General features: G+C 42.1%; 1 protein-coding gene and 1 long non-coding RNA gene across 2 annotated transcripts; one reads left to right on the top strand and one right to left on the bottom strand.

Annotated features, from left to right (window-relative positions):
* The first annotated feature begins 65 nt into the window (after positions 1-65).
* Positions 66-24,963, top strand: NUDT5 (nudix hydrolase 5). Its single transcript, XM_081820585.1, has 10 exons — positions 66-227; positions 11,115-11,222; positions 12,674-12,741; positions 16,908-16,957; positions 18,120-18,227; positions 19,497-19,592; positions 20,203-20,304; positions 21,855-21,863; positions 21,998-22,051; positions 24,727-24,963. The coding sequence occupies exons 2-10, from the start codon at positions 11,160-11,162 to the stop codon at positions 24,834-24,836; spliced, it is 660 nt and encodes a 219-aa protein (XP_081676711.1). The 5' UTR covers positions 66-227; positions 11,115-11,159; the 3' UTR covers positions 24,837-24,963.
* Positions 1,695-5,814, bottom strand: LOC145721643 (uncharacterized). Its single transcript, XR_014145469.1, has 2 exons — positions 5,153-5,814; positions 1,695-5,046 (listed from the first exon to the last, which is right to left on the bottom strand). It is a non-coding gene; the product is annotated as an uncharacterized LOC145721643 (long non-coding RNA).
* Positions 24,964-27,453: the final 2,490 nt, after the last annotated feature.

Here is a 27,453-nt window from a genome sequence, read left to right as displayed (position 1 = left end):
TCTAAGACTCGCACCGCCCCGGAAGGTAATTATCTCAGGCGAGGTTACGGGCGGGGGATTCTACGGGTGCCGGGAGGGGCCGAGTGCACATCCTCTTATCACCGCGAGGTGCGGCTGTGCCTGAAGCAGTAGCACCCGGTCTTCTGAGATTGCTGCCTCGGATTCGTGCTTTCTTCTCTCGTCCCCCTCCCCAAAGGAGTACCCTCCCCTTCACCCCACACCTTGGAGTAGGTAACTGGGCGCGGGCCAATCATGTACAATCCCCTCTTTGGGGACGAGGGAGGGAGCACAGCTGGTGCGTGCGGGCAGCCGCGCGCGCGTGTCCCAGTCTGCGGACTGGGCTCGAGTCCCGGAAAGCGAGGGGGCGGAAAGGAGGGCCAGTTTAGAGAAAACCAGAGACTGGGGTAGAAGAGCTTGGGCTCTTCGGAGTAGAGAAAGCAGGAAACACCGCAGGTACCTGTTCATGGGAGTGCAGTGGTTGAAGCATCTGCAGAGGGGGGAATGGCACCTCTTCGTTCGTGGAAGAGGATTATGAGAGAGAGAGAGAGAGAATCCTGTCGGTCCGCTCCTGGAGAGTTCGACTTTGAAGGTAGAAGGGAGAGATAAATTGGGGGGAAACCGACAAAAAGGGGAGAGGTGACTCCTTTGAGCGTGAAATTCATTTATCCCAGCCCTGCCAAAGTAGCAGCCTGGAAAAATACAGCCAGATTGTATCAGTAGCCGGGCCATGCTGGAATCATAAGACTGGAAGAATTCTAGCCTAGTGAAATTTGCAGTATCATTCTTTTTCCCTCTTTTCTCCATCATTGTTATTTTCCTTATTCCTTCCGTGATGATGTATCAGATGGCAAGCAGACAATAGAATATTTTAAAAGTTCACTTTTGTTTGTTTCTTCAGAAGAATCAGGTTCTAGCTGCTGAGTAACTTGCCTTGGGCTTGTCCCCGTCACGTCTAAGGGCACACATTTTAGGTATCTCGTTAAAACTGCACACTCTCTGGTCTGTCTAAGCAGTTTTAGATTAGAAAGAGGTGGAAATCCCACCGACTACAGGCCTCTTTGGAAAAGTATTCATTAGGGTAATTACAGGATCCTCTGCCTATTTGGAGTTAGAAACTCCTCCCCCAAAGAGTTTCATGGTTTGTTTTTCTCAAAAATGTTACTGGCTAAGTGGTTTAGTTGGGAGCATCGTTTTTAAAGATACATTTTCCAAAGCAGAGGTAAATTACAATGTTGCAGTGTATGCTGGGGGAGGGGCGGCAGTAGTTTTCCTAAGTACTTCTGAGATCCAGGATTATGTAGTCCTTTCTGTTTTGAGGGGGAAATGAAGCAATATTCCATATATGCTGGGAGAATCGTGCCAGACTGCCAGATCTAAGAGAGACCTAAAGCAGGATCACTCCAAATGTCCGTTTTGATTTGACCTAGAAATAAACAGGTTGCTGCTGAAGGAAATGTTAGCACTGATGAGGTGAATTAGGGTTAAGGTATTTTCTGTTGAAGATAGGAATTAATAGATGTATAGAAGAAAGTAGAAACTGGGAATATAGTCCTTCTGGAAGGAGTAATATGTTAACAGCCCAGGAAACTTGAGTGTAGAGGTTGAGGCAGCTGCAAAGCATTAATACAGAACTGGTTATTTGTAGAGAAGCAGCCAAGTTTGTAAACTTAAATATAAACACTACAGGGCCAGAATTTATTACAGATGTCTTTTATTCGGGCTGTATACTTTAGAATTGAGTTCGGTGACTTTTTAGTATTACAGTTGATTTTTAGTTAACTAGTTACACATTTAACTAGCCTCAAATAAATCAACATTACAAACAGATGCTCAGGTATTTTGAATGGATACAGCTAAATTCCCTTTGATTATTTTTTAGCCACCATGTTTGTCTTTTCTTCACTTAGCCATGAAGTGTTTATTCTCAAGTTTCTTCAATAAAACCTTTACAACAATGGAAATAGTTGCTTTTTCTCATGCATGCCTAAAAATATCAGTAGCTAAATGATTGTGGGGGAGGGGGTTTATTGGGCAATTCTAAATTAAATAATGAAAAACATTTCCTGCCCTGAATCCCACATGACTAATCCTTCTAAATTAATACTTCCATCTACCTGCTGGTTTTATCCACTTGGATATCATGCCAACATCTCAAACTCCCGTGTATCCATATTTGACCACCGTACTACCCCTTTCTCCTGATGCCCCAATGTCCTTTGAGAACATCTTGAAATTAGCTTTGAAAACCCCTTCCCTAGACGCTGGTTTAGGACAAGTAATAAAGTTTCATATGCAAGGAATTAAGTCTGTTACCTTGCCACTGCTACCACCCTAGGCCAAACCTATGGTATCTCTTGCTTGGGCTATTGCAAGAGGTTCTTTACTGGTCACATTATTATATGGCTGTAACCAGTTAACCTTCCCAAGGGTAATTAGTTCACAACCCAAACTAAATGTAATGATTATAAATCACCAAGTAGCGTAATTTCAGGAAAATGTTAGTTACCTCTCTGCTCACTCAACCCCATATCTGCCAGAAAAGAAAAGAAACTCGGGGCTTTCCATAATTAACAAATTACAGGAAGTCTTAATTATCTGAGGATAATTGTCAGCAAAGGAAAGTTCACTTAAAAGTAGATCCATTCGATGTGGATACCAAAATTTTACCATAAGTGGTACAAAAGAAGGAATGATCAAAACATCTTTAAAAAAATTAAATTTGGGGGGCGCCCGGGTGGCTCAGTCGTTAAGCGGCTGCCTTCGGCTCGGGTCGTGGTCCCAGGGTCCTGGGATCGAGCCCCGCATCAGGCTCCCTGCTCGGCGGAGAGCCTGCTTCTCCCTCTCCCTCTTTCTGCTGCTCTGCCTACTTGTGCTCTCTCTCTCTGTGTTAAACAAATAAATAAAAATCTTAAAAAAAAAAAATTAAATTTTTAAAAGTTTTATGATTATAACCAAGACCATTAAATATAACTATACTAATTGATTACTTGTTTATTATAACTCAAGTGGCTTTTCTGTGTAATTATTCTGAAAGAATGTGGAATGGCATCTTGGACAGGCCTAAGCATTTAATGCTTGACTTTACATAGTCATAAAGTTATTTTTTGCAAAAATTAATCCTCTCCCACTTAACTTCTTTCAAAATGCCTTATTGGAAATTTCTCAATCCAATTATTAAACTGTTTCAACTGCCTGACCTTGGTCAATCAGAAGCTTTGCTTATGATGTGAGCTTCTACAACTTTTATTTGATTGAGCATAAATGATGTTGACAATACTTTTATCTGGGAGAGAGTCACCAGCGTGTTATTTCTTGTGATTTTTTGCTTCACTTTGCAATGTCAGCAAACTGCAGGGATTCCAATATGGTAATAACTGAATAATGAGAAGTCTGAGTGCAAACTCCGCTCCCCTTAACCTGAATCCAGCTGTTGTTACTAGGACTGAAATACCCAAGATTGTGAAAAAATAATCATTTTTCTTCCTCCCTTCAGTCGAGAATTGTAAATGCTATCCCCAAGAGGAAGGAGCTTACATAGTTACAAGAGCTTGTGGCATGCCAGTTAGAGTTGTTGGGTGCTTTATTTGCCCGCAAATTTGGGGGAGAGGGCAGGCATCCAGCCAAATCTGTGTAAGCCCTTAGAAATGTGTTTGCATATGTTGACATCATCCATCATACGGGGTTTGTTCGGCGGGTGGGGGACGATTGAGAACCACAGAGCTTGCCAAACTCTACTATAATTTCTCAACCCTTCCCCTAATTAGTGTCTCTGTTTTTCATGTGGTTCCTTCTTGAAATGCTTTCTATGTCTTCTTGGTATCTAAATCCTATCTTAATATCAAATGGCCTCTTAGTAGTAGCCTTTTCAAAGTCTACCACTTTCCCTGCCTCCCAAGTGGGTGTGATTTGTTGCTCACTTAAAACACCCTGGTATTACATTATCTCTATAATAGGCATTTACCCTTCTGATCCTTTGCAAGTTGAACTATGAAGTCCCCAAGGGCAGGATTATGGGTCAGTTTGCACTTAGTATGTGTGTGTGTGTGTGTATTTTTTTTCCCAAGCATTTGAACTCCCCTCATAAAGCCAGTTAACCTCCTGCCTACCACTGTATGGCAGTTCTAAGAATCCTGTGATGTTTCCCTTATAAGAGTTTTTGGTGCCCTGGAAAAATCATACAGCTAACACATCATAGACCTTCAGTGTTCAGACCAAACTAAAACCACATAAAACAGTATGTGAGTTAAAACAGTTGAACACAACATTATGTACACAGGTAGTATTTTAAGTATAACATGTACATATTAGCAGCTTAGCAGCAAAATGTAGATGACCTGAAATTCCAGCTAATGAAGTGGATAAAATTTAAATTACACTTTACTTTTAAAATCTAAAAGTAGCATTGAGTCAGCTCAGGAAAGCTCTATCACAGTAACTGAGACAGGAGTGTGCAGCATGCATTGGAGCTTCATTTCTTTCTGCCCTGCCTTACTTGGAGGGACTGGTCCCCAAATGGCACCATTTAGCTTACAGTTTTGAAATGGTGCTAAAAATAATATTCTTTTTCTGGTTCAGTAGTATTTTTGAAATGCTTTTATAATCCTGAACATTTTGGGAATCTCAGAATAAAGAATATATTTTGAAATCACCCTTTAACCACACTTTTTGGTTATATTACAGTCAGCAGATTGCTACAAAATACTGTTGCCTCTTGGGGCTGATTGCATTCCAAGTAATTACCCTGGAGAGGCCCAGCCCTGCTTGCCACTTTTTTTTTCTTTTTTGTAATTTATGTCTGTAGTTTGTTGTCTTTCTAGCTCTCTAACATTCTAGCTTAAATATTTTTTAATACAATCTGTTTGAAACAACTGTTTATAGCTTAACATTTGCTGACCAAAAATCCATCTTCTAATTACTGAGACTGTGTTGTAATGGAGTTTAACTAACCTGGTTAAATGAAGAGTAGTAGATCTGAGGGACCATCCTTCAGAATAGTACTTTTTCACCTTTTGGCCGTCAACAATCCCTTTGACAATCTGAAGGAAGCTATAAAGATATAAAGATAAGGGGACCTAGCACATAATTTAAATGTCTTAAAGTTGTATGTAAATCTGAAGGAGCTAGTGGCCCTTCTGCCACCAAAGATACTCACCTGGGGACGGGGGGACAACCTTCATTTTGTCCAGACTTTCTGGGAGTCCAGATTAGGAACCCTTTTAACAGAAAAAGTTACAGATGATCTAACTCTTCAAGAACTTCAGGTGGTGCATATACTTTTGAGGCCTGCAGTTCTCTGTCTTTAAGAAGTTTGGGTAGGCATCAGAAAAAGTTATTTGGGGTCAAAATACAACTTTTCAAAAGGAGGTCCAAATTTAACTTAACCCAAGCATCTTGCACCTAAATCGTAAACCGATTACGTTGTGCACTAAATGGGGTCCCTTGGTTGCCTGAAAGTTTTCTCTTAAGTGACAGAATTAAAAGCAGAGGAAATATTCCTTCTGTGATGTATATGTTCCTAATAGAAGGGAATGGAAATCTGGAAGATAAAAATCTAGGTAGAGAAAGTTCTTTTATCTAGGTGTGGAGACCACACAGGCAGTGAGCAGTAGCCAACCTTTGATTACATGGTTAGTTTTCATCTGGGTCAGCAAACTACTTTGATTGCCTCTAACAATGTAAATTATTTGTCATATATAAACCAGTGATAGTTAAAAGTTTACCAGGAATAACTGCCTTTTATGCTATAGGCATATAGTCAATATGCTAAATGACTGGCTAGTCTAAATACCCACATAGCTTACTGTTTTATTACTTTCAAGCCTCTGTTTAGAAGTTACCAGATTAAAGGGGGCTTTCATGATGATGCTCTAAAGATACCAACCCCCACCCCACACCTTCTCTACTCTTATCCTTCTTCATCTTCCTCTGTAAAACTTAGCGTCTCCCACATAAATTTTGTATATTGTTCCTCTGTTTTCTCCCCTTCCTCCCACCAGAAAGTAAGCTCCTGGCGGACAGGGCCTTTGTGCAGTCCACTGCTGCCTTCCCAGCACCAAGGACACAACTTCACTCCCAGCCCCTCTGCCACAGGGTGCTCTAGCCAAGCTACCTAGATACAGTCGATGTTCATTTTTTACGAACATTGATACAGTTTGTGCATACTTCTTCATGGTTTAAATGAGTGTGAAAATGTATACATGTTTCTTTCTCTCATCTTCATTAAGTGGTTTTTACGTCTTTAGCGTAACGTCATTTTTTTCTTCCCTAAGGCCTCAAGTTTTGCTTCTTTGCTGAAATCCTTACTGGAAATTGAATTCCTAGGTTTGCCCACAAAATAATCTGCAAGCAACAGTATTGATTACATCTTCATGATACAACAGAAATACAGTTAATTTTACAACAGAAGTATGTGTTGAGTATCAGGCAAAATATACACCCAGAGGACAGTAAAATGGTCACTTGGGTACAGGAATGCCATGCATACATGACTAGCCTGTTGAGTCCAAAGCAGAGCTCCTTGAACTAGTCTCCTAGGTGTGATCAACCTTTGGACCTAACATGACTTTCAACAACCCAATTATTTGTCTCTTGGGGATTTTTAAGACTGCAAAGGTGTTTGTTAATTGAGATGCAATTCACATACCATAAAATTCACGCTCTTAGACTGTAAAATTCTGTAGTTTTAGTGTATTTGCCAGATGGTGTCACCATCACCACTATTCAATTCTAGAACATTTTCCATCAAAAAGAAACCCCATACCCATAAGTAGTCACTCCCTATTCTCTCCTTCCCCCCAGTCCCTTGGCAACCTCTAATCTGCTTTCTGTATCTTTGGATTTGCTCTTCTGGATATTTCATATACATGGAATCTTAAAATATTTGGCCTCTTGTATCTGGCTTCTCTCACTTAGCATATTGTTTTCAAGGTTCATCCATTTTGTAGCATGCATCAGTACTTCATTCCTTTTTATGGGTGAATATTATTCCATTGAATGAAATACCACATTTTATTTATCCACTCATCAACTGATAGTCATTTAGGTTGTTTCCACTCTGGGGCTATTACGAATTATACTGTCATGAACAGATATTTGTGTACAAGTTTTTGTGAGAGTATATGTTTCATTTCTCCTGGGTATATATAGGCATGAAATTGCTGCGTCGTATGGGAATTCTGTCGTTAACCTTTTGAGGATTGTTTCCCAAAATGGCTGCACCATCTTGCATTCCTTACAGCAGAATATGAGGGTCTCAGTTTCTCTACATCCTCACTGATACTTGCTGTTATGTCTTTATAGTTATAATCATCATAATAGGGATGAAGTGTGGTATCTCATTGTGGTTTTGATTTGCCTTCCTCTGATGGCTAAAAATGCCCAACATATTTTCATGGGCTTATTGGCCATTTGTATGTCTTCTTTGGAAAAATGTCTATTCAGGTCCTTTGGCTATTTTTAATTAGGTTGTATTTTTAATTATTGCATTTTAAGAGTTTTTTGCATATTTCAGATACAGTTCTATCAGATTTGCAAACTTTTTTCCCATTCTGTGGGTTGTTTTTTCCCTATCTTCATGGTATCCTTTGAAGCACACAAGTTTTTAATTTTGAGGAAGTCCAATTTATCTGTATTTTCTTTAGTTGCTTGTGCTTTATGTGTCACATCTAAGAGATCATTGCCTAACCCAAGATCATGAAGATTTACACGTATGCTTTCTTCTAAGAGTTTTGTAGGTTTGGCTCTTACATTAGCTCTTTAATCCATTTTGAATTAATTTTTATATACAGTGTTAGGTAGAGGTTCACTTTTTTTTTTTCCCTGAAGATTCCATCTATTTAGAGAGAGGGTGCATGTGCGCAAGTGGGGGGTGGGGGAGGAACAGAGGGAGAGAGAAAGAAAGAATCTCCAGCAGACTCTGCACTGAGCTTGGAACCTGACGCCGGGCCCAATCCCATGACCCCAAAATCACAACCTGAGCTGAAATCAAGAGGCAGATGTTCAACTGACTGAGCCACCCAGGTACCTGTGAGGTTCTTTTTCATTCTCATGAATGTATATATCTAAGCCCAGAACAATCTCTTGAAAAGGCTACCCTTTACCCCCTTGAATGGTGGCATTCTTGTTGAAAGTCAATGGACCATGAATCTGTGGGTTTAATTCTGGACTTTCTATTCCATCAGTTTATATGTCTGTCCTTAGGCTGGTACCCACGCCATCTTGATTACTGTGTCTTTTATAGTAACTTCTGAAATCAGGAAGTGTGAATCTCTTTAACTATGTGCCAAGAAAATTTTGAAATTGAGTTAAACTAAGTTAGTCAAATAAAGACAAGTAGACAAGGAACTATTCTTCAAAATAAGTCTAAGCAGGCCCCAAACTAACCTAATTTACTTAGGAACAGAATGGCTGTCTAGACTTACCCAGCCAGATTCATTTTACTCCTTCCTTCATTTTTTTTTTTTTTAAGATTTTATTTATTTGTCAGAGAGAGAGAGAGAGAACGCTCAAGCAGGGGGAGAAGCAGGCTCCCCACTAAGCAAGGAGCCCAATGCAGGACTCAATCCCAGGACCCTGGTATCATGACTTGAGCCAAAGACCAACTGAGCCACCCAGGCATCCCACCTTCCTTCATTTATTCAGCGGTGATTTTAGGGAGTTTCTATACCAACACAACTGTGAGCAGTGTTGAACACTGGACAACATAAAAATCTAATGTCCAGGAGATGGTTTTGGAAATTTCATCCCAGGTGGGAGGTTTTCAGCCAGAGCAGTGATGGTAAGGATAGGACACTCTTAAGAAATGTTGAGACAGAATTTTTAGGACTTATAATGGATAAATTATAAGTGGTGAAGGAGAATAAGGGATTGGAGCTACTTCTATTTCTGGCTTGGGGGTGATGAGTAGATGGGCGGATGGGATGGTAAAGGAGTAGACTGCACTGGGCTGAGTAAATACACTCAATAGTATCATCTGTTCTTCAAGAAGTCCAGGAAGGCGGAAGGAAAGAACAGGGTTATGAGAAGGTTAAATGTGTTTTGTTGGGTGTGTTTTAGGATGGAGGATGTTTGCCATCTGGGATAAAAATTGCAAATGAGATGGGTAGTTTCATTATTACTTTAGGCCTCAGAAGAAACAGAGCGGGGCACCTGGGTGGCTCAGTCAGTTAAGTGGTGGCCTTTGGCCCAAGTCATGATCCCAGGGTCCTGGGATCATGGCCCCGCATCGGGCTCCTTGCTCAGCAGGGTGTCTGCTTCTCCCTCTCCCTCTACCTGCCGCTCCCCCTGCTTGTGCGTGCTCTTTCTCTCTCTCTCTCTCTCTCAAATAAATAAATAAATAACATCTTTAAAAAAAAAAAATAGAGCAAAGACACTCTTTCCTCCAAGACATTTGGTAGGAGGGTTGATGTTGATACTCTGTATTTTCCCTGTAGCAAACATTAGGAGGTGGGGTAGGTTAGGGAACCACAGATCTTAAGAGTAGTAAAGCCTTGGAGTAGCCACTGAGAACTGTAGATAAAATAACAAGGAAACAGAAAATAGGAATGAAAAACACAAGACAGAGGATCGGTTCAGGAAGTCTAACAGCTAAATACCAGTTCCTAAAAGAAAGAACACAGAAAATAGAGGGGAGGAGATTATCAGTGAAATATTTCAAGAGAAGTTCCCCATAAAGAAGCACAGTATGGTTTCCAGATTGAAAGGACCCATTTGACAAAACAGGGGAAGGGGATTAAAGGTACAGATTTACAGGGGCACCTGGGTGGCTCAGACTGTTAAGCATCCAACTCTTGATTCCAGCTCAGGTCATGATCTCAGGGTTGTGAGATAAAGCTCTGCGCTCAGCTGGGAGAATCTCCTTGAGACTCTCTCCCTCTGCCCCTACCCCACTCATATGCGGACATGCGTGCTCGCTCTCTCTCTCTCTCAAAAATAAAAAAAAAAAAAACAGAAAAGATACAAACTTCCAGTTATAAAATAAATGAGACATGGGAATGCAATGTACGGCATAGAGAATATAGTTAACAATATCATAACAAGTTTATATGGTGACAGATGGTACCCAGATTTTCGTGGCAATGACTTCATAATATATGTAAACGTTGAGCCACTATGTTGCACACCTGAAACTAATATAATATTGTATGTCAACTACACTTCAATAAAAAAAGGAAGGACCTGTTTGAGTTCCCAATACAGTAACATCAACACGAAGACATGAATAACTACAGGTTTCCAGAGAAAGAAAATAGGCCAGAGAGGAAAAGGATCAGGAATCAGAATGGCTTCAGATGTCACAACAGCCAATACCCGAAGCAAGACAACTGAGCAAGGCCTCCATATTTCCAGTAGAAAGTGATTTTCAGCCCATACTTCTATATGCAGCCAGGTTATTCAGTCCACTTTGAGGGCAGAGAAAGATTTTCAGACACTCGGTACAAAAAGCAGGAGAACAAGCCAAGAAGAGAGACTGGAGTAGGGTACAATACGGGATGGGGCCTGCTCTTTCCGCGACAGAGCTGGTGCTCCCAGTCAACTCTTGCACAACTCTTTTATACATGTTGAAGCTTTAAAGTGAACAGGCCACAACAATGTGAATGTGTTGAATTCCACTGAGCTGCACATTTTAACATTATTAAAATGGTATATCCATTTACCACAAGTTTAAAAAAAAAAAGATATATGGGAGGTAGAAACAGGCAGCACATACAAGTCTTACAGTTTAGCTGTCAAGGGTAGATAAGGGACAGTGGTGAAGGGGTGGGAATGGGGAGTGGTATACAATTATTGTACTGTTTCCCCCTTGGAAAGTTTTTAAATTTGGAGTCAGAAAAATCCAAGAATGTCTGTGTAAGTGCCCAGCTCCCGCCCAGTAGGAGTTTCGTTAACGTGGGCTGAATCTGACTGGGATGGCTGCACGTTCTTTCCTGGCTGTTTCCTGGGGCCTTGGCATTGACATTCCATCTGGGGCAGTCCTCCCAGGTTCCCGTGAGGAAAGCAGCATTGACGACATCAGATATGTTTTTCACCGTTTAAGTACTTTGAGCGATGGCCTCCGGACAAATGTTTAATTCAGAAAAATAAATGTAGCCTAAACAAATCTTATTATCTTACAGCGTGAACTTCCTGCCTGAGGACTATAAAGACTAAGTAGTTTGAAAATGGAAAACCAAGAACCAGCGGATCCTTCTCAAAATACCAAACAGTCTATTATTTCAGAGGAGGTATAAACTGTTTTTCTCTTCTCTGCCCCCTCCCCACACAGAGCTGAGTTTAAATGAAATGTAGAAACTGTTGTTTCAAATGCTTATATTTAATTCTTTGTGTGTGTGTATTCAATTATTAAACACAGTTTCTTAAACATTGTTCCTACTCCCTTTTTAGGACTCAGGGACATTTTGCTCTTGTGTGGGAGCAATAATGTATCTCTTAATTATATGTACTAGTGAAGTGTTTTTATTTTATTTTTTTAAAGATTTTATTTATTTATTAGAGAGAGAGGCACAGCGAGAGAGGGCACACAAGCAGGGGGAGTGGGAGAGGGAGAAGCAGGCTTTCCGCTGAGCAGGGAGCCCGATGCAGGGCTCGATCCCAGGACCCTGGGACCGTGACCTGAGCCTGAAGGCAGACGTTTAATGACTGAGCCACCCAGGCGCCCCTAGTGAAGTGTTTTTAAAGTGGATTTGGGCTGTTGATACAAAAATTCTCAAAATTTTATTAAAAGTTTCCCTGGGTAGAAGAATAAGTCATACGTGAGTTTCAGGGTTTAGACATTTCATACCTAATTATTACGTCTTAGTTAGCTGTTTATGGTCTCAATATATATGTTTAAGAACAATAAGAATCTAAGTTGTTAGTTGTAGTCTGAATTCCAGAACTAATGTATGTGTTATATGTTATTTGGTTTAGCTTTTAATAAGTCTCTTTCTGCAGGAACCATTGCAGTGGATAAATTTTAAATCCTTCACCTTGGAACTCTGACCTTGACATCTTCCTGCAGTTGTTTATGATTTAAAAATCTTTCCATGTTGTCTGTGAATAGATCTGCTGATAATTATTAGGTTGCTGCTGGCCAGAAGTGAAAGATAGGATAGTGAGAAAAAGGCTACTGCTTTATGTCTGCAATGAATCTCTTCTGTCAGTTCAGTATAGTGCCGTAGGTAAGTTAGTCCAGGTAACTGAAACTCAATGTCTAGGCAGAACGATCCTGGGCCACCTGTCTTGGATGGGGTGGGAAACCCACGTGTTCCTAGAAATGCGGTTGTTGGACATGGTTTCCTCAGTCAGCCTTCCGGTGTGGTCATTGACTATAAACCACAACTGAGGATTCTCTACCCACGAAACACACCTCTGTGATGAGCACCCAGCTCAGAGGATAGAACACTAGGTCCCCGAAAACCCCTCACTCCTGGTCCTCCCTCTCCACTTCCCCGCACCCCCCGTTTTTTAACTCTCATCTCTTTTCACCTCTCAGTATCACTTCCCAAACTCCAGAAAGAAGCTGAACACCCTTCAGAAAAAAAACTTTCTGTACTTTGAACTGAAAACCTTCCTGCAACTACTGGGAGGGGCACGTGAGCACCGGGAGGGCCAGGCAGAGAAAATCTGAAAGAAAACAAACCTTCTAAGTAAAATCCTCAGTTTGAAAATCTCCCAACTTAATGTCTCCTTTTAGTTAATTTCAGAAGGAAAATGGGTCAAGCTTGAAAAAACAACGTACATGGATCCTACTGGGAAAATAAGGTAAATGATTTTTTTTCCCTTTTGTAAAATGCGCAGTATTTGGGTTCTCAGTCGGGTCTCCATTTAGCATTTGACATAAACTCTGATAGCTTCCTCATTATAAACTTGGTCTTAAATGAAAACTCTAATTCAGTGCTTTCTGTCAGAATGTCTGGATCGCTTATAATCTCTGAATAAAATTACATTGTCAGTTTGTTATAATAACTAATCAGGAATTGATTTTTAACACCATTCTCCCTGAGGAGATTCTTATGAACCTGAAATTTGGGTCCAGCCTCACTTAAGCTGATAAAGCAGCAGAATAATTAGCCATCTGGGCTGCCTCCTTCTGGTCACACCAATTTTTAATTTGTAAATTAGAAGGATTAAGGAGGGAATAGTGCTGGGTTTGAGGTAAAACTTACATCCTTTACACCTTGCTCATGGAAATGTGAATTGGGGGGGAAAAAAAGTTTTGCAAAGCATTGCACTGTATGTACCAGACATAAAGATATGACAGACACCCTTCGACCTAAGTAATCCCATTCCTGAGACTGTTTGGAGTCAGGTTTGTGCATGAAAAATGTTCATCAAAATTTAAAAAGACAACAAATTGAAAGCACCCTAATCATTTTAAAAATTGGGAAATGATTGTTATAGTGCAACGTAAGAGAATATGATGTACAGTATGAGGGAACATAGTCAATGATATTGTAACAACTTTGGTGACTACACTTGTGACTATTTTGTAATGTATATAATTATTGAGTCACTATGTTGCACACCTCGGATACAATATTGTGTGCCAATTCTTCTTCAATCTGAAAGGGGGGAAATAATTTTTTAGTGTATTCATTTGGTAAAATCTCTGCAGTCATCTACAAAGCAGATTCTGAAGACAAGCTAGCAATATGAGAAAAGTGATTAAGTTGTTCACAACATAGGAAATGGTATATATGCTTTTTAAATTCTTTCCAAATAATGTATTTAAGAAAAGGCTAGAAGGGAAGCTGGCAAAATATTAAAGGCAGCTGTGCGGTAAACCTTTTCTGTTTTCCAAATTTTGTTTAGGAAGTTTTTGATTTTATAATTAACTATCAGAGAAAAATGTGTTAAAAATAGATTAAGCATTTCCCTAGTGAAATATAAAAAGGAATGAAGTGGTGAATGAGAAAATAGAAAAATATAATTAAATTTAGTATCCAGATTACATGATATAAATTAATTAATATAAAAAGTCCACTTGCTAAGTGATCAGATCACAGAGTTTCTTCATGAGAAAATATATCTTATCATCCCTGTGAAAGTATGCGGACTTGTCAGTAATAACTGTGACCACTTTAATTACATTTACTAAACTATTAAAAGTATTAATAAGGGCCAGTGTTGGAGAGCTGCAGGAAACATTAAGCTATCCAAAGCACTATTAAATTAAAACCTGAAAGTAAGAAACTGGGCACACTGCAGTCCAACACAGGGAAAGCATACAGAACACTTATTTATGTGAGTTTGATGTGCAGAACTAAGTAGGAAATTACTAGCGGGTATAGGAATACAGAAATGTGGCCAGGCCCAAGCCTTCAGGAACACAATATGCTCAAATGTACTTGTATTTGTGAAAATGTAGACAGATTAGAACCCAATTTGTAGTGATATGGTTTGACTCTCTTTTCCCTACAAAGTTGTTTAAGTTTGTAACAGATACAACCCTTAACACTAATTGATCAAAAGAGTACGTGTTGGTTTGCACCAGCTCATCTCTTCACCTGACTTATCTTCCTCCATCAGCATTTCTTAACAGGGATGTGCATCAGAATCACTTGGAGGCTTTTTATCACAATATTCGCATCCAGGTCTCACCTCCAGGGCGTCTGTCTCAGTATTGAGGGGGGCACCCGAAAGCCTACCAGATACCATGCTTACATGGCCCTTTATAGCATGTTCACCTCTGTTCTTGCACGTGGACGTCTTCCCCATGACTTCCAAGGAGCTCTTTCCAGACACATTGACATTTTGTACCAGAATGTCAGGCTTTGCAGAGTGAATCTCTGGACTTTCCCATAGGTCATGATGTATAAACTTATCAAATGTTTTATCTGGTACCTGATACATAAGCATGTTGGTAAGGATGAAATAGCAGCTCGAAAATCCTTTGTGCCACCATGTTATTTGTGGATAAAGATATGGAATTGATTTTAGTTGTGTAAGAATTGCTGGCAGCATCCCCCTTTATGGCCATTCAGGACCGAGCCAAAGTCATCCTTTATTGCCATTCCTGCCTTTTGTGTTTGTTGACTAGGCTAACAATATGTCCTGGGAAAACAGGCTTTCCTATAACAAAGACTCAAAAACTGGAGTAGCTTAACTAGAATCAGAATTCGAAAGCTACAAGAGGCATTTGAGATAACTTACTCTTAATGCCCTAGTTTTACAACTGAGAACAGTTTCAAGGAGTTTGTGGCTATGGGGTTAGCTGGTAGGCAGGCAGAGACTAAGATTTTCTGACTCAATCAAATGTCTGTCTCTCAGAGTCCCTTGAAGATGATTGGAGCTCTCATGGGGCATTCCTGATCTAGGATTCCTTATAAATGCATTTATATTTCCTTGCTCATGATTCATGGCTTGTTACTGGTTATTTTACTTCATCTTAACCACTGTAATGATGCTACTCTTTTTGTTTCCCTTATTCCTAGTGTTTTTGGGGTGGCACCTTCAGTGTTCCTCAGCACTGTCTTCTTCAGTCTTTACAACTAACCTTAAGAGGTAGCAGAGAGAGCTATGCCAAAAGGTGTTTTGTCTCTTGCAGTCTGTATTGTTTACTGATCAGAATTGCTTGTTGGTTGGCTTCTTGTTACTAACAGGAATGTTGGGCAGTTGTGAGTTGTCATAATAGTGTTTGGTTTTCGTAGGTTCATTTTGACACATTTGCCATTAGAATTTGCGCATAATACCGAAAGATCTACAGTTTACAGAAAGGTTCTTTTTTTTTTTTTAAGATTTTATTTATTTATTTGAGAGAGAGCACAAGCAGGGGGGAAGGGCAGAGAGAGAAGCAGACTCCCCGATGAGCAGGGAGCCCGATGTGGGGCTCGATCCCAGGACCCTGAGATCACGATCTGAGCCGAAGGCAGACGCTTAACTGACTGAGCCACCCAGGTGCCCCCAGAAAGGTTTTTTTGTTTTGTTTTTTTCACTAGATTAAATAGCTAGATTTTTTCCATAGAAATGTGGCACAGTCCAACCCTTAAGGACAAGCTGGTCAAAAGTGTGAGGGCCCCTCTGGGCAGCCCATCTCCTCAAACCCACTCTTCTGTGGGGAGGCAGACGTTGATGCCTTTCTTACCCTAGTCTCCAGCGCCACTCAGATGTCTTACTTCTCTTAGATCCAAAGTTGATCTGCTTCTTCACTCCCATCTCTTAGCACTGCTCCTTTCTGTTTAAGGGATAAGAGAGTGAAGGGGAATTTCCCTCACGTGTCCTTCCCCTTCAAACACAATTGACACAATTGTAGCAATAACTGGATTTTCAGGACAGCTTTCCCCAGAAAGAAACAGCTAACCACGGAAAGGGAGCAGGAACCTGCCATTGCTCATCTCACTTTTTCTTCTGTGGACCATTTTCCCCTTAGGTAAAGATAGATCTCACACATGCAGAAGAGAGCACTTACCTAAATTTAGTAATTCCTCAATGAATAAATGAAATGGTCCTGCTTTCTTAAATTGTTATTTTAGGTCATGTGTAAATAACATCTCAGGAGTTCATATTATGCAGAATATCTTTTGTTCTTAGCAAAAAGACTGGACTTTTCATAGGGGCGTAATTTGCACAGACCACTCGGTAGCTTTGTAGCTTAATTGACTGCTCACCTGTAGATTTATGATCCAACCTGAAATATTTCCAGTGGACGATTTGAAAGGCAGCTCAAGCGAACAACAGGCCTTCTCTTTAGATAGCATCAGAGGGTTAGATGTAGGGCGGCATGTTTTCTTTGGAAAAATTTTCAGGAGCTACAGGAAAGCACAGTTGGCTTTTCCTGTACAGACGTGTATGGCTGTGGTCTTCTTGACCATTATCATTAGAACACTTGCATGCTTTGCATTTGAAAGTTCTGGTTGTGGACCGAAAACCCAAGGACATTCCCCCTCTGTAACACCAGTGATTTTGTTTTTTCTTCTCTGCCTGAACAGAACTTGGGAAACTGTGAAACGTACAACCAGGAAAGGACAGTCGGCTGATGGTAGGAGTGCAAACCTGTTACAGCTCTTCATGAAGGAAGTCACTGCGCATTATTGCAGGAGGCGGGGTTCTTTTTACTTTAACCAAGACCTCAGAGCAGTTCTCTTCAATTATGATCTTTAATCTTTAAACCTACTATTGCTTTTTGCATTGCTATATGACTAAATCAGGCTTTGTTTTAAAGATTTATTTATTTGAGAGAGCGTGGCAGGTGGAGGGAGAGAGAGTTTAAGCAGACCCCGTGCTGACATGGGGCTTGATCTCACGACCCTGAGATCACGACCTGAGCCGAAAGCAAGAATCAAGACGCTTAACCAAAGCACCACCCAGGCATCCCAGTCAGGCTTTCTTTATAAATAATTCTGGCTCCTGTTATCTCGGCTCAGTACAATATTTTGAGGGGCAGGTATACTAATATTTAGAGCCAAATATAAGTCAGTATAACTTGAAGCCACATACTGTTGTCTAGATATGACTTTTCGAAATCCTTTGTATTCTCTTCAGAGGACCTAGGTGAAAGCCTTTAATTTGGAAAAATATTTGGCCCTACTTTATGATGGACCAGTTGCTTTATAAGCTGATGAGGAAATGGAATTAGGAGACTATTCTATGCATTCATTTCACTGTCCTTTCCACGCACAAATGCTTTGACTGCAAAGATCCTGAAAATCACCTCTGATCTAGGGGAGGTTGGGCAGTAGGTCTTTGTTTTTCCCTTTCATTTTGTTGTCTGTTTTTACTGAAAGTACATAGAGTAGCTGCAACAGCTGCTGTTTCTGCCTGTGGGGATAGTTGGGGGCAAGGGAGTAGCCAAGAGCTCCCCGTAGGCAATTTGTGTTTTCCAGAACACAGTGGGATTTTGCCTATGTTTTAAGGCCATGCAAAAGGTTTCTCTCTTGGGAGAAAAGGTCCTCGATCCTAAAACAATCAAATCCAGTGTAGCTAGCGTTTACCATAAACAGCAAGACTGACTTGATTCATTGCTTCAAGGACGTACAAGCACACATAGATGACTGTCCCTTCCCCCGCGGTCTGGCTTGCTGCAGGGTGAGAAATGGGCCTCTGCAGAGGTTAGCATAAGGCAGGAATGAGTCCTTGACCCTGTGCTAAATGTTCACGGACATTTCATTAGGGATTCCCTTGGTTTGATCTCCTGCTCACAGGCGTGGCGGTCATCCCGGTGCTGCAGCGGACTCTTCATTACGAGTGCATCGTTCTGGTGAAGCAGTTCCGGCCACCGATGGGAGGCTACTGCCTAGAATTCCCTGCAGGTGAGTCCCTGAACCGAGGGACCGCCGGGCCCGGCGCCGAGCACTGCAGCGCGTGGACCCTGAACACTTTCACCTGTCCCTGTGGTTTTAAGTAAAACAGAAGCATCCCTGCAGCGAGCTGCCCCCGGTCATGTTCTGGTGACGCGCTAAGCCTGAGAGCAAGGCAAGGGTAGTGTCCCACCTGGCCTTTCCCGGCCACCTCTCAGCAACATTCTAACTTCTCTTTGAGGAATTGCGTTTCCCTAGTTTGTCAACTGAGTTCCATTTTCTATCACTAGCGATCTGCCTCCGACCAGAAACTCACAGTAATAACGAGGTCAGACTCTTAACTCCAAAAATTATGAAGGGAAAAGACATCTTGATCTTCCTATATGTACACAGGCTAGGGAAACGGTCCTGACTTCTTAGAATATTCTCTTGAGTTGCTTCTTAGAATATTCTCTTGAGTTGCACGGTTAAGTAGAGCTATCCAGAATTTGAAGCTCTTATGGCATCATAGGACTTAATTGGGTTGTTCCCATCTGAAGAGATTAGATCTCATTTATTTATCATTAGCGGTATAGGTTTTGTACTTTGAAATTCCAGCCCATGAGAAGGCATACCAACTTTCCTTCTCATTTACCAGCCATTTCACTGGAGGAATTAATAACTTTAAAAGTAACAGAATAGGCTGTATTTTACTTTTTCATTGCGTTATTTCGAGTAAAATAATCCAAGTTCTGTGGTCCTCCCCACTTGGCCTCCCTATCAGCTGCCTCGAGTCCGCCAGCCTCCCAGCCTTCTCCCTCGCAGGTGATGCTCATGCCGGCCTTTCTGTCCAGGCCGCAGGATCGCTCTGCGAGGGAGGAAAGCAAGTAGGTGACACTGTGACCTGAGGAAACTGGAAAGAGTGCCAGGCTTCCTGGGCGGGGGCACATAGCTGGGTCCGTCACCGAGGCCAGTGGGCCAACACCACCGAGCCACTTCTCACAGGAATCTGCGCTTTCCGGGCTGCAGAACACAAGTGCCGAGACACTCGTGGGAACAGTTGAGGTCTAAATAAGACGAACAGATGGGAGCTACCGGAACCTATTCGATCTGCCTAGGGTTTTTTCTTTCGCCCTTTTTTCTTAAAAAAGTTCCAAACCTCAGTCAGTTGTACCTGTACAACCACGTTCCACAGTCCTCTGGTTCTTCTCATGTAGCTCAACCGCAATTATACTAGAAGAAGGAGAGGTTCCAAAACCCTGGATTTCCCTAGCCCACCTCACAAATGGTTTGAACTTCCAGGGCTCATCGATGATAATGAGAGCCCAGAAGCAGCCGCTCTTCGGGAGCTTGAGGAAGAAACTGGCTACAAGGGCGATGTTGCCGAGTGTTCTCCAGGTGTGTATTGCTGTCCAGGTGTGCGCTAGGGGACAGACTCTTGAAAACTAGTCAAGCCGTAGATTCTTGTGTGTGTAAAGGATAATGCGGGTGTTCTTCATGCTCAGGATTCAGATGGCTTCTGTCTTGGCTAATTCACTGACAAGAAATCCTAGTTAGATTGGGTCACCCTCTACCCGTGAGCCTCGCCTCCGCAGGGCAGCCAGTTTGACCAAGAAGGCCCTGAAGCTGGAGCAGAAAGGTGAAATCCGTTACCTTCCCGAGTTTCCCACGTCCTAAGCTTTATGCTTTCTTACCTCATCCATGTGCCAAGCACCTCACTAGAGTTTGTTTCTTGTTGTGGTGACAGGAGTTGACAGCATGGCAGTACCACCTAACCCCTCAGACTTAGCACACTTAGGAACTCGGGGGACGGTTCGAGTGCTGGCTACGCGTATGCTCGGCGGTCCTGCAGCTCCACTAAGCGGATCGGGTCGACCGTCGTTGGCCTGCACGAGTTCTGTGTTAACTATGAATCACGAGCCCAGGTTTCTTCCGAAGACATTTAAGTAATGAAAGAAGTGGCACGTGACTAGTGTCTGTCAAGGTGATCTGTCGCTTCTCTCCGTAGCTGTATGTATGGATCCAGGTTTGACAAACTGTACCACACACATCGTGACAGTGACTATTAACGGGGACGATGCTGAAAACGTGAGGCCTAAGCCAAAGCCAGGTGAGTGTGCAGTGGATACGTTTAAGGTGCTTCTGTTGCGTTAAAGACCGTTTAACTTGCCACTGATTCGGTTTCTGGCTTGTCAGAATAGGCTTGTAGGTCCTTCGTCAGTACTCCAGGCCCTTTTCCTAATCTTGGGTCCTTTAGTATTTTTCTTTCAACGCTTACTGAGCTTTATGCTTTCTTTTATAAAATGTCAAATTAACAATATTTACGTATTTTCTGTGTGGAGTTTATGCCCACATGGTAGTATGAGCCACAAATCTGAATAGTAAACAGTGAAAATCTTCAGAATCACTCATTTCTGTCTTCGTGTGTTTTAAGAATGGCATAGATTATTGTGAGCAGACAGCAGCTGACTAGTCTTCATGGGGTTCCGTACTTAGAGAAGCGTGTAGGAGGTTCCTGGCTCTATTATTAATTTCTCAGCAAGTCTGGACTCGAGCTTTGATGCCTCTGTCTGTCCATGTCGTCTCCCACCCCGTTACAGGTGGTGATCTCACACACACCCACACACACACACACACACACACACACAGTCACGTGTCACAGCCGTACTCTTCCATTTCTCACCGCCTCACGTGCTCCTGAATGTTCCAGTCCCTTTGCAGCTGATTCTAAATGCTCGGTTCAAACTTGCTAATACGCGTATGACATGCAGTGCAAGAGCCGTCCTCAGAGGTGAACAGGATCACCATTAGCCGGCAGTTCCACTCCTAGCTCTACACCGCAAAGCACTGAAAGCAGGGGCAGGGGCTCACCCGGACACTTGCACACCAGCGTTCTCGTAGCCGCCCTCACGGTACCCGAAAGGTGTCCATTAGCTGATGCACAGCAGGACAGCATCCAGCCCTTAAAGAGACCTGCTGGTGCAGCCCGTAACAGGATGAAGTCTAAAACGCTGTGCCGAGTGCTTAGTGCAGCCAGACAAAAAAGTGTAAATAGGGACACCAGGCTGGCCCAGTCCATAGAGCATGCGACTCTTGATCTCCAGGTCATGAGTTCAGGCCCCACGTTGGGCGTAGAGCTCACTTTAAAAAAGAAAAAAAATTTTTAAGCGTAAATCCTGTGCTTCCACCCATATGAGGTTACCTAAAATCCGTGTATTCATAGAGACAGAAAGTAGAATAGAGGTCAGCGTGTATGGGGACGCACTGCTTAGTGGCTACCACGCTTCTCTTTGTGAGGCTGACAAAGCTCCAGAGAAGGATAATGCTGATAACTGCACAGCAGCGTGAATGTATTTAATGCCTCTGAACTGTACCTTTAAAAGTGGTTAAAATGGTGAATTGTGTGTATTTTAACAACTTAAAAATGCATGTGTCGTGTATCCTAGAACATGCTTTAAATGTTGCTATTACACATTTGATTTGGAGAACAATAATTTTGCACTGTTGGAATGCTTTTTACCACGTACCCAGATCAAATTAGTAGAGACCCAGGTTTCTGTTGAATTCTTCCGCCCTTCTCGGTGTGTGTTGCACAAAAGCCTTGCGGTGTTTGACCGCAGCGGGCCCTGCTCTAACGCCGTCCCTCTTGTCTGTTTTCAGGAGAAGGAGGTATGTTACCCAGCTAGCAGTGGCTGACCGTGTGTGTGGCTTAGCGCGGTGGAAATGGCTGCAGGCATTTGGTGGTGTTCTGGTAGGCCCTCTTATTCTTCAGCTTTGTTTTCACTTGCACTTTGTTTGTTTAGAATTTGTCGAAGTAATTTCCTTACCAAAGAATGACCTGCTGAAGAGACTTGATGGTAAGCATTAAGACTATTCCCCAACTTCCTCAATTTTCCCCATCCTCAGCCCCATCCAGTGGGGCACTAAATAGAATTCCCCTTCTGTAATTATAGTCTTCCTCATTAAAGTCAAATACCTAGAAACTGTTGTACAACTGCAGTTCACCAACAGTAATTTTCCTTTCTGGGTGGCAGAGTTTGAAAATGTGAGCAAAACATTCTACGTCAAGTGAAAGCTTTCAGTAGTGTGGATTTTTTTTTTTTTCTATAGAAGAGTCAGGATGATATTCCTATAGATTTGCCAAAACTCTATACCTCAAATCTCTAATCCATGGCAATGCAGAGGCCTAAGTAGGTATCTCTTAGCTGATCCTCCAAGATGCTAACCTGCTGGATGGTTCTCTGTGCAGGATTGAAGCTAAAGGAGAATTTAACACTATTCCTTCTGCAAAGATGGAGGTATAGGAAGAGCAATATGCTGATATAATGAATCAGACTACCGGTGTGACCCCTAGTAAATCACTGGTCGTGTAATTCCTGGTCAAGCCATCTCCTAGGGATCTGGTAAAAAAATTAAATAAGGTTATGTGGACAAATGTCCCCTGATGGAACCACAGTAGGAGGTACTGTACTGGAGACAGACAGAGGCCCGGCTGGGAGGGCCCCATTCACTCATTTGTAAAGAAACAGATAATCTTGGTGGTGGGTATTGAGGAGGGCACATTCTGCATGGAGCACTGGGTGTTATGCACAAACAATGAATCATGGAACACTTCATCTAAAACTAATGATGTAATGTATGGGGATTAACATAAGAATAAAACAAACAAACAAACAAAAAAAAGAAACAGATAATCTTCCTAATTTGAATGTTTTAAAATTTTTACTTCGAAAAGTAACTTGAAGCACTGTTTGACCTGAGGCTTTGAGGGCTCTCTCTTCCTCTCCTTCTATAAGAACCAGTGGCTTACAATTTTATTTCTGATGTCTGTGTTGTTTTAGAAGTTTAAGTATGAGCTTCCAAAAACGACTGTGATTTCAGAATTCCCAGAAAGCACTCCTTCCTACTTTACCTTTTTAAAAACTAGACCTGAGGGGCGCCTGGGTGGCTCAGTCGTTAAGCGTCTGCCTTCGGCTCAGGTCATGGTCCTGGGGTCCTGGGACCGAGCCCCACATCGGGCTCCCTGCTCGGCGGGAAGCCTGCTTCTCCCTCTCCCTCTGCCCCTCCCCCAGCTCATGCTCACTCTCTGTCAAATAAATAAATAAAATCTTAAAAAAAAATAAAATAAGATAAAAAACATAAAAACTAGGCCTGAGGTAAAAAGCACCAGGGTCTCAGATTAGAAACGCTCACACCAAAGCAAGCCACGGTTTACTCAGAGAAAGCTGTCGCTGCCAGTGACGGACAGCACAACTCGGAGTCTGTCGCGTCTGCCTGGGTCCCCTCAGCCGACCGTGTATCAGTCACGAACCAGAACACGTTTCGCAGCCTCTCCCGGCTTTTCTCCTAAAACAGGACGAGGGGTAGCCCCCGTCTCTGAGGAGGCAGCAGTAAAATTAAACAAGATAATGTTGGCACTAAAGGGCTTAAATGTTAGACACCGTGTGTCTTACAGAAGTATTCTCTCAAAGAACTAACTTCCTTCTCCCTTCCGTCCAACTTCACCTCCTTCTAGCCTTAGAAGAGGGGAAGACAGAGACAGATCTGTAGAAAGAGGAAGGGGGAAAAGAACCCTTTTTCCTAGCTTTATTAGAATCAAAATACAGCAATCAAACCATTTATTCAACAAGTTAACATTTGGGAAGGTATTTTGAGTTGTTTGCTCTAAGGAATAACTTTCAACACTTACCAGGCACCTACCATGCACAGAGGAGGACCTAACCCTGCCTTCCAGGATCAGCATGTCTCTGAGCGTGTTCCTGCACTAGTGGCTAGGAAAACAAGTGACAGATGCCAAGTCTGATCACCTCCACCAGAGCGACACAGAAGTTCTCGTTAAAGCCCACTGTACAGCGTAAGATTCTGAGACGTCATTCTTTAAAAAAAAAAAAAAGATTTTCTTTATTTGAAAGAGAGAGTAAGCACCACCAGGGGAAGGGAGAGGGAGAAGCATAATCCCCGCCGAGCAGGGAGCCCGATGCAGGGCTGGATCCCAGGACCCCGCGATCATGACCTGAGCCGAAGGCAGACGCTAAACCGACTGAGCCATCCAGGCGCCCCTCAAACCTCATTCTTGCTAGAATTCCAGTCCTGTCGTGCACACAGCTTAACTTGTGGATAGAAAATACGTATTCCCTAGCAGTGGAGAAGACAGATGAACCCCTCTTTGAGGGACTGAAGAATCACCACTGAGCCCTAGAACGAGCTATAAATGAACAAATCAATCTACAAACTTAGTTCTGTTGCTGTTTTAACACATAAAACCATCTCGAATGTGTGATCTTCTGCCTTTATGCTTTTTTCTTGTTCTTGTCTCTTGCTCGAACTGTAATCCTGCTTATATATCCTTTCATCTTCTATCTCACTAGAGTAAGATCCTTGAAGGCAGAAAATGTCTTGTTCACCACTTTACCTCCGGCATCCGGCACAGGACCTGGCACATAGTAGTAGCTCAGTAAAGACGGACTGATTGATAAGGGGCATTGTCCTTGATTAACTTCATTATCTAACTTGTATCCTTTGCTTCCTCTAGCTCTGGTAGCTGAAGAACATCTGACCGTGGACGCCAGGGTCTATTCCTACGCTCTGGCACTGAAACATGCAAACACGAAGCCGTTTGAAGTGCCTTTCCTGAAGTTTTAAGGCCAAAGGACAGTAGCCATGTTTTTATAAATAAGACCACCAGGCCTCCTTCACTAAGACTTTGTATTCAGCTTAGCTTACTGTAGACTTGAAATTAGTTTTCATTAAATAAAAGCAACACAGAATACATGTGGTGATACGGAATTGTAATTACAGGTAGGCTGTAGTCTTCATTTAAATGCTAAACTCCAGCAAATAGTTATGAAAAAGAACATAAATGCAGATACCCAGTTTTTAATCCAGTTTATTTTTAAAGTTCAGCTGTTCCTTATCTAATCTACTCCAACAGGTAGGATATTTCTAGAAGAAAAATGACCTGAATTCCAAATTAGGTCAATTATTCCCACCCTCAGCCCCCATATAAACTTCTGTAACTAGGTATGCAAATAACTATCTACTACATCAGTGTTTAAACAAAAGTTTTTTGGTTTTTTTTAAAGACAGACCTATACAGGGACTTTACTGGTCCTCCTAATTATCCGCTATAGCATAGCAGAGTGTAAAATCAAGAGAGAGTAACATTCATGAGAAGCAAATGTTTACACTTGGCTAGTGTCCTCCTACCCACCTAACTACTGAAGGTAAACAAGCTGTTAGGTAATGAAAAAGGGTTGATTCCATTCACTTATAACAAGGTTAAGAAGCTAATGAAAATACAGGGCCCTTCCCTCAAGCAGGTGTATATACTTTAGAATTTCACTTCCTATCCTTACCTCAGAAGGTACTTCCAAGTTTCTAAAACCAAATCCATTTACGTGGCTGGGGAGGGGCGGGCATCCCTGTCTTGGTGTTGAACCCGGAGTGTAGCCAGCAAGGTCAGCAAATACCAGAAACCCAATACAACTACCTTACAGGGGAGAACAGGGGCACTGTCTCCGGCTCGGGCCATGCCTAAAGCCCCCATCATCCAAAAGGTCTACAAGTGGTCCTGGGCCGTTTTCTCATCTTTTGGCTGAGCTCGGCCCTTGTGTTGATTTCTGTGGCCTCCAGCAGCTCCAGGAACGATCTTGCTGGATATTCTGAAGAGCCCCCAGTGGAAGTCTCAGAGTGATGCTCCCTGGCCAGCCCTAAATCGGGGCTCAGGCCCCTCAAATCAGATAAAACCAGGATACGAATGCCAGGAATGCTGTAATATAGTTCATTTGTCTACAGCGTCACTGTGTATTCAGTGTATCAACTGTGTTCATCTCTGTATGCAAAGATGTTTTTGTGGGCAAAAATACAAGATCTATTAGACTTCCTAAACAAAGGGGGAAAATATGGAACTGGAGAACTGTCTAGATTAAGTCTACTCTATAAATATTGCAAAAATTAGGCCCCCAACTACTTGCTCTAATAGTAGCCTTCCCCTGTGCCCCTAACCATTTAAAAAAAAATCCTTATTTTTAATCCTAGGCATCATGATTCTCCAGAGATCTTACTCCTTCTCCCTGAGCTCCCAAAGGCCAAGTTCTATAATCTCCCCTGTTACTGCCCTCCTTCAAAAATTAAGGAACAGAAGGCATATGGAAAATATACAGACTCGGGCACAGACCAGTCTCCAAACAGACCAGCTCTTCCAAAGCCACTCCCCACAAGAACGGAGAAACCTTTTAAATGTTGGTGGAAGAGAGATCTTTATAACCCCTACCTGTCCTTTCTACCTTTTTCTCTTCCCAAGAGTGCAAATTAGAAGTGACAGCTAAATCCTAGAACATACCCCTAATGCCCTTTATGTTAACCTTTAAACGTCCAAGGCTGTACTTGGGAAGTCAGTCAGTTCGAAAGCCGGCAGTCTGGATGTTTCCCGTGGCTCACACTGGTCATTCAAGAGCATTTGAAAGTTCAAGCTTTCCCATAAAAAGCTCTATTTCCACCTTCTCTTGGGGGAAAAAAAATCATGTATGACAACACTGGATCCACATTTCTATGGTCACAGTGGTCTGAGTCCCTGAGGAGATGTCCTCCAGATGACCACTGTTCCTGTCCTGCAGGTTCTGTTTTATCTGTCTCCCTGTAGCCATTTGGCTTTGTGATCCTGGCCTAAATAAGATGCACTTCCTGCACTTACTCAGAAAGTAAACAATGGAAACCCTTACTTCTGAAAAGGATCTTTCAAAAATGAAGTGTGATCTCTTTGTGGCCGACAGAGCACACAGTTTAAAAAATTATAAAGAGCTATGCTACTTCGGATGGAGACTGGGACGTTACCTGAGACTGCTGTTTTCCTATTCTTTCCGGTGTCAGTCGCGTAACTGAGCACCTTTAAGCTGGTCCCTGTTCCTCAACAGGTTTAGGATTAAACACTAAATTATAATTACGTTTGACCTCTTGCCACAACCTCTCAGGATGGGTTTTGTAGGATTATGATGAACCTATACAAATAATCTTAGAAATCATTTAATATCCGATTTTATTTTTCCAACACAACTGAAACAGTTTTATTAAATAAAGTTTTATTTTCTACTGTTTACACCCATGTTGCTGCTGTCACGTACAACAACGTACACAAATTCCTAGCATGAATTACCCATCGTTCACCCCCACTGAACCACAGACATTGCGTGAGAATTAGAGCTTTGCTTTAGGGATTTAAAAAAAAGAACAGAGCTGGGGCATTGTATCTGGAAAGAGTATT

This window comes from Leptonychotes weddellii, chromosome 5 (genome assembly GCF_054177405.1).
Source record: "Leptonychotes weddellii isolate Sample4059 chromosome 5, ASM5417740v2, whole genome shotgun sequence".
Lineage (NCBI taxonomy): Eukaryota > Metazoa > Chordata > Mammalia > Carnivora > Phocidae > Leptonychotes > Leptonychotes weddellii.
The sequence above is the reverse complement of the archived record's forward strand: the minus strand, read 5'-3'. Positions and strand labels throughout refer to the sequence as shown.

What these genes read in the sequence shown, in the direction of transcription:
- NUDT5 (XM_081820585.1), top strand. Translation starts at nt 11,160, where the DNA reads ATGGAAAACCAAGAACCAGCGGATCCTTCTCAAAATACCAAACAGTCT. An exon ending in AGTCTATTATTTCAGAGGAG is followed by an intron (nt 11,223 to 12,673) that starts GTATAAACTGTT and finishes GTCTCCTTTTAG; the next exon opens with TTAATTTCAGAAGGAAAATG. An exon ending in CCTGCTGAAGAGACTTGATG is followed by an intron (nt 22,052 to 24,726) that starts GTAAGCATTAAG and finishes TGCTTCCTCTAG; the next exon opens with CTCTGGTAGCTGAAGAACAT.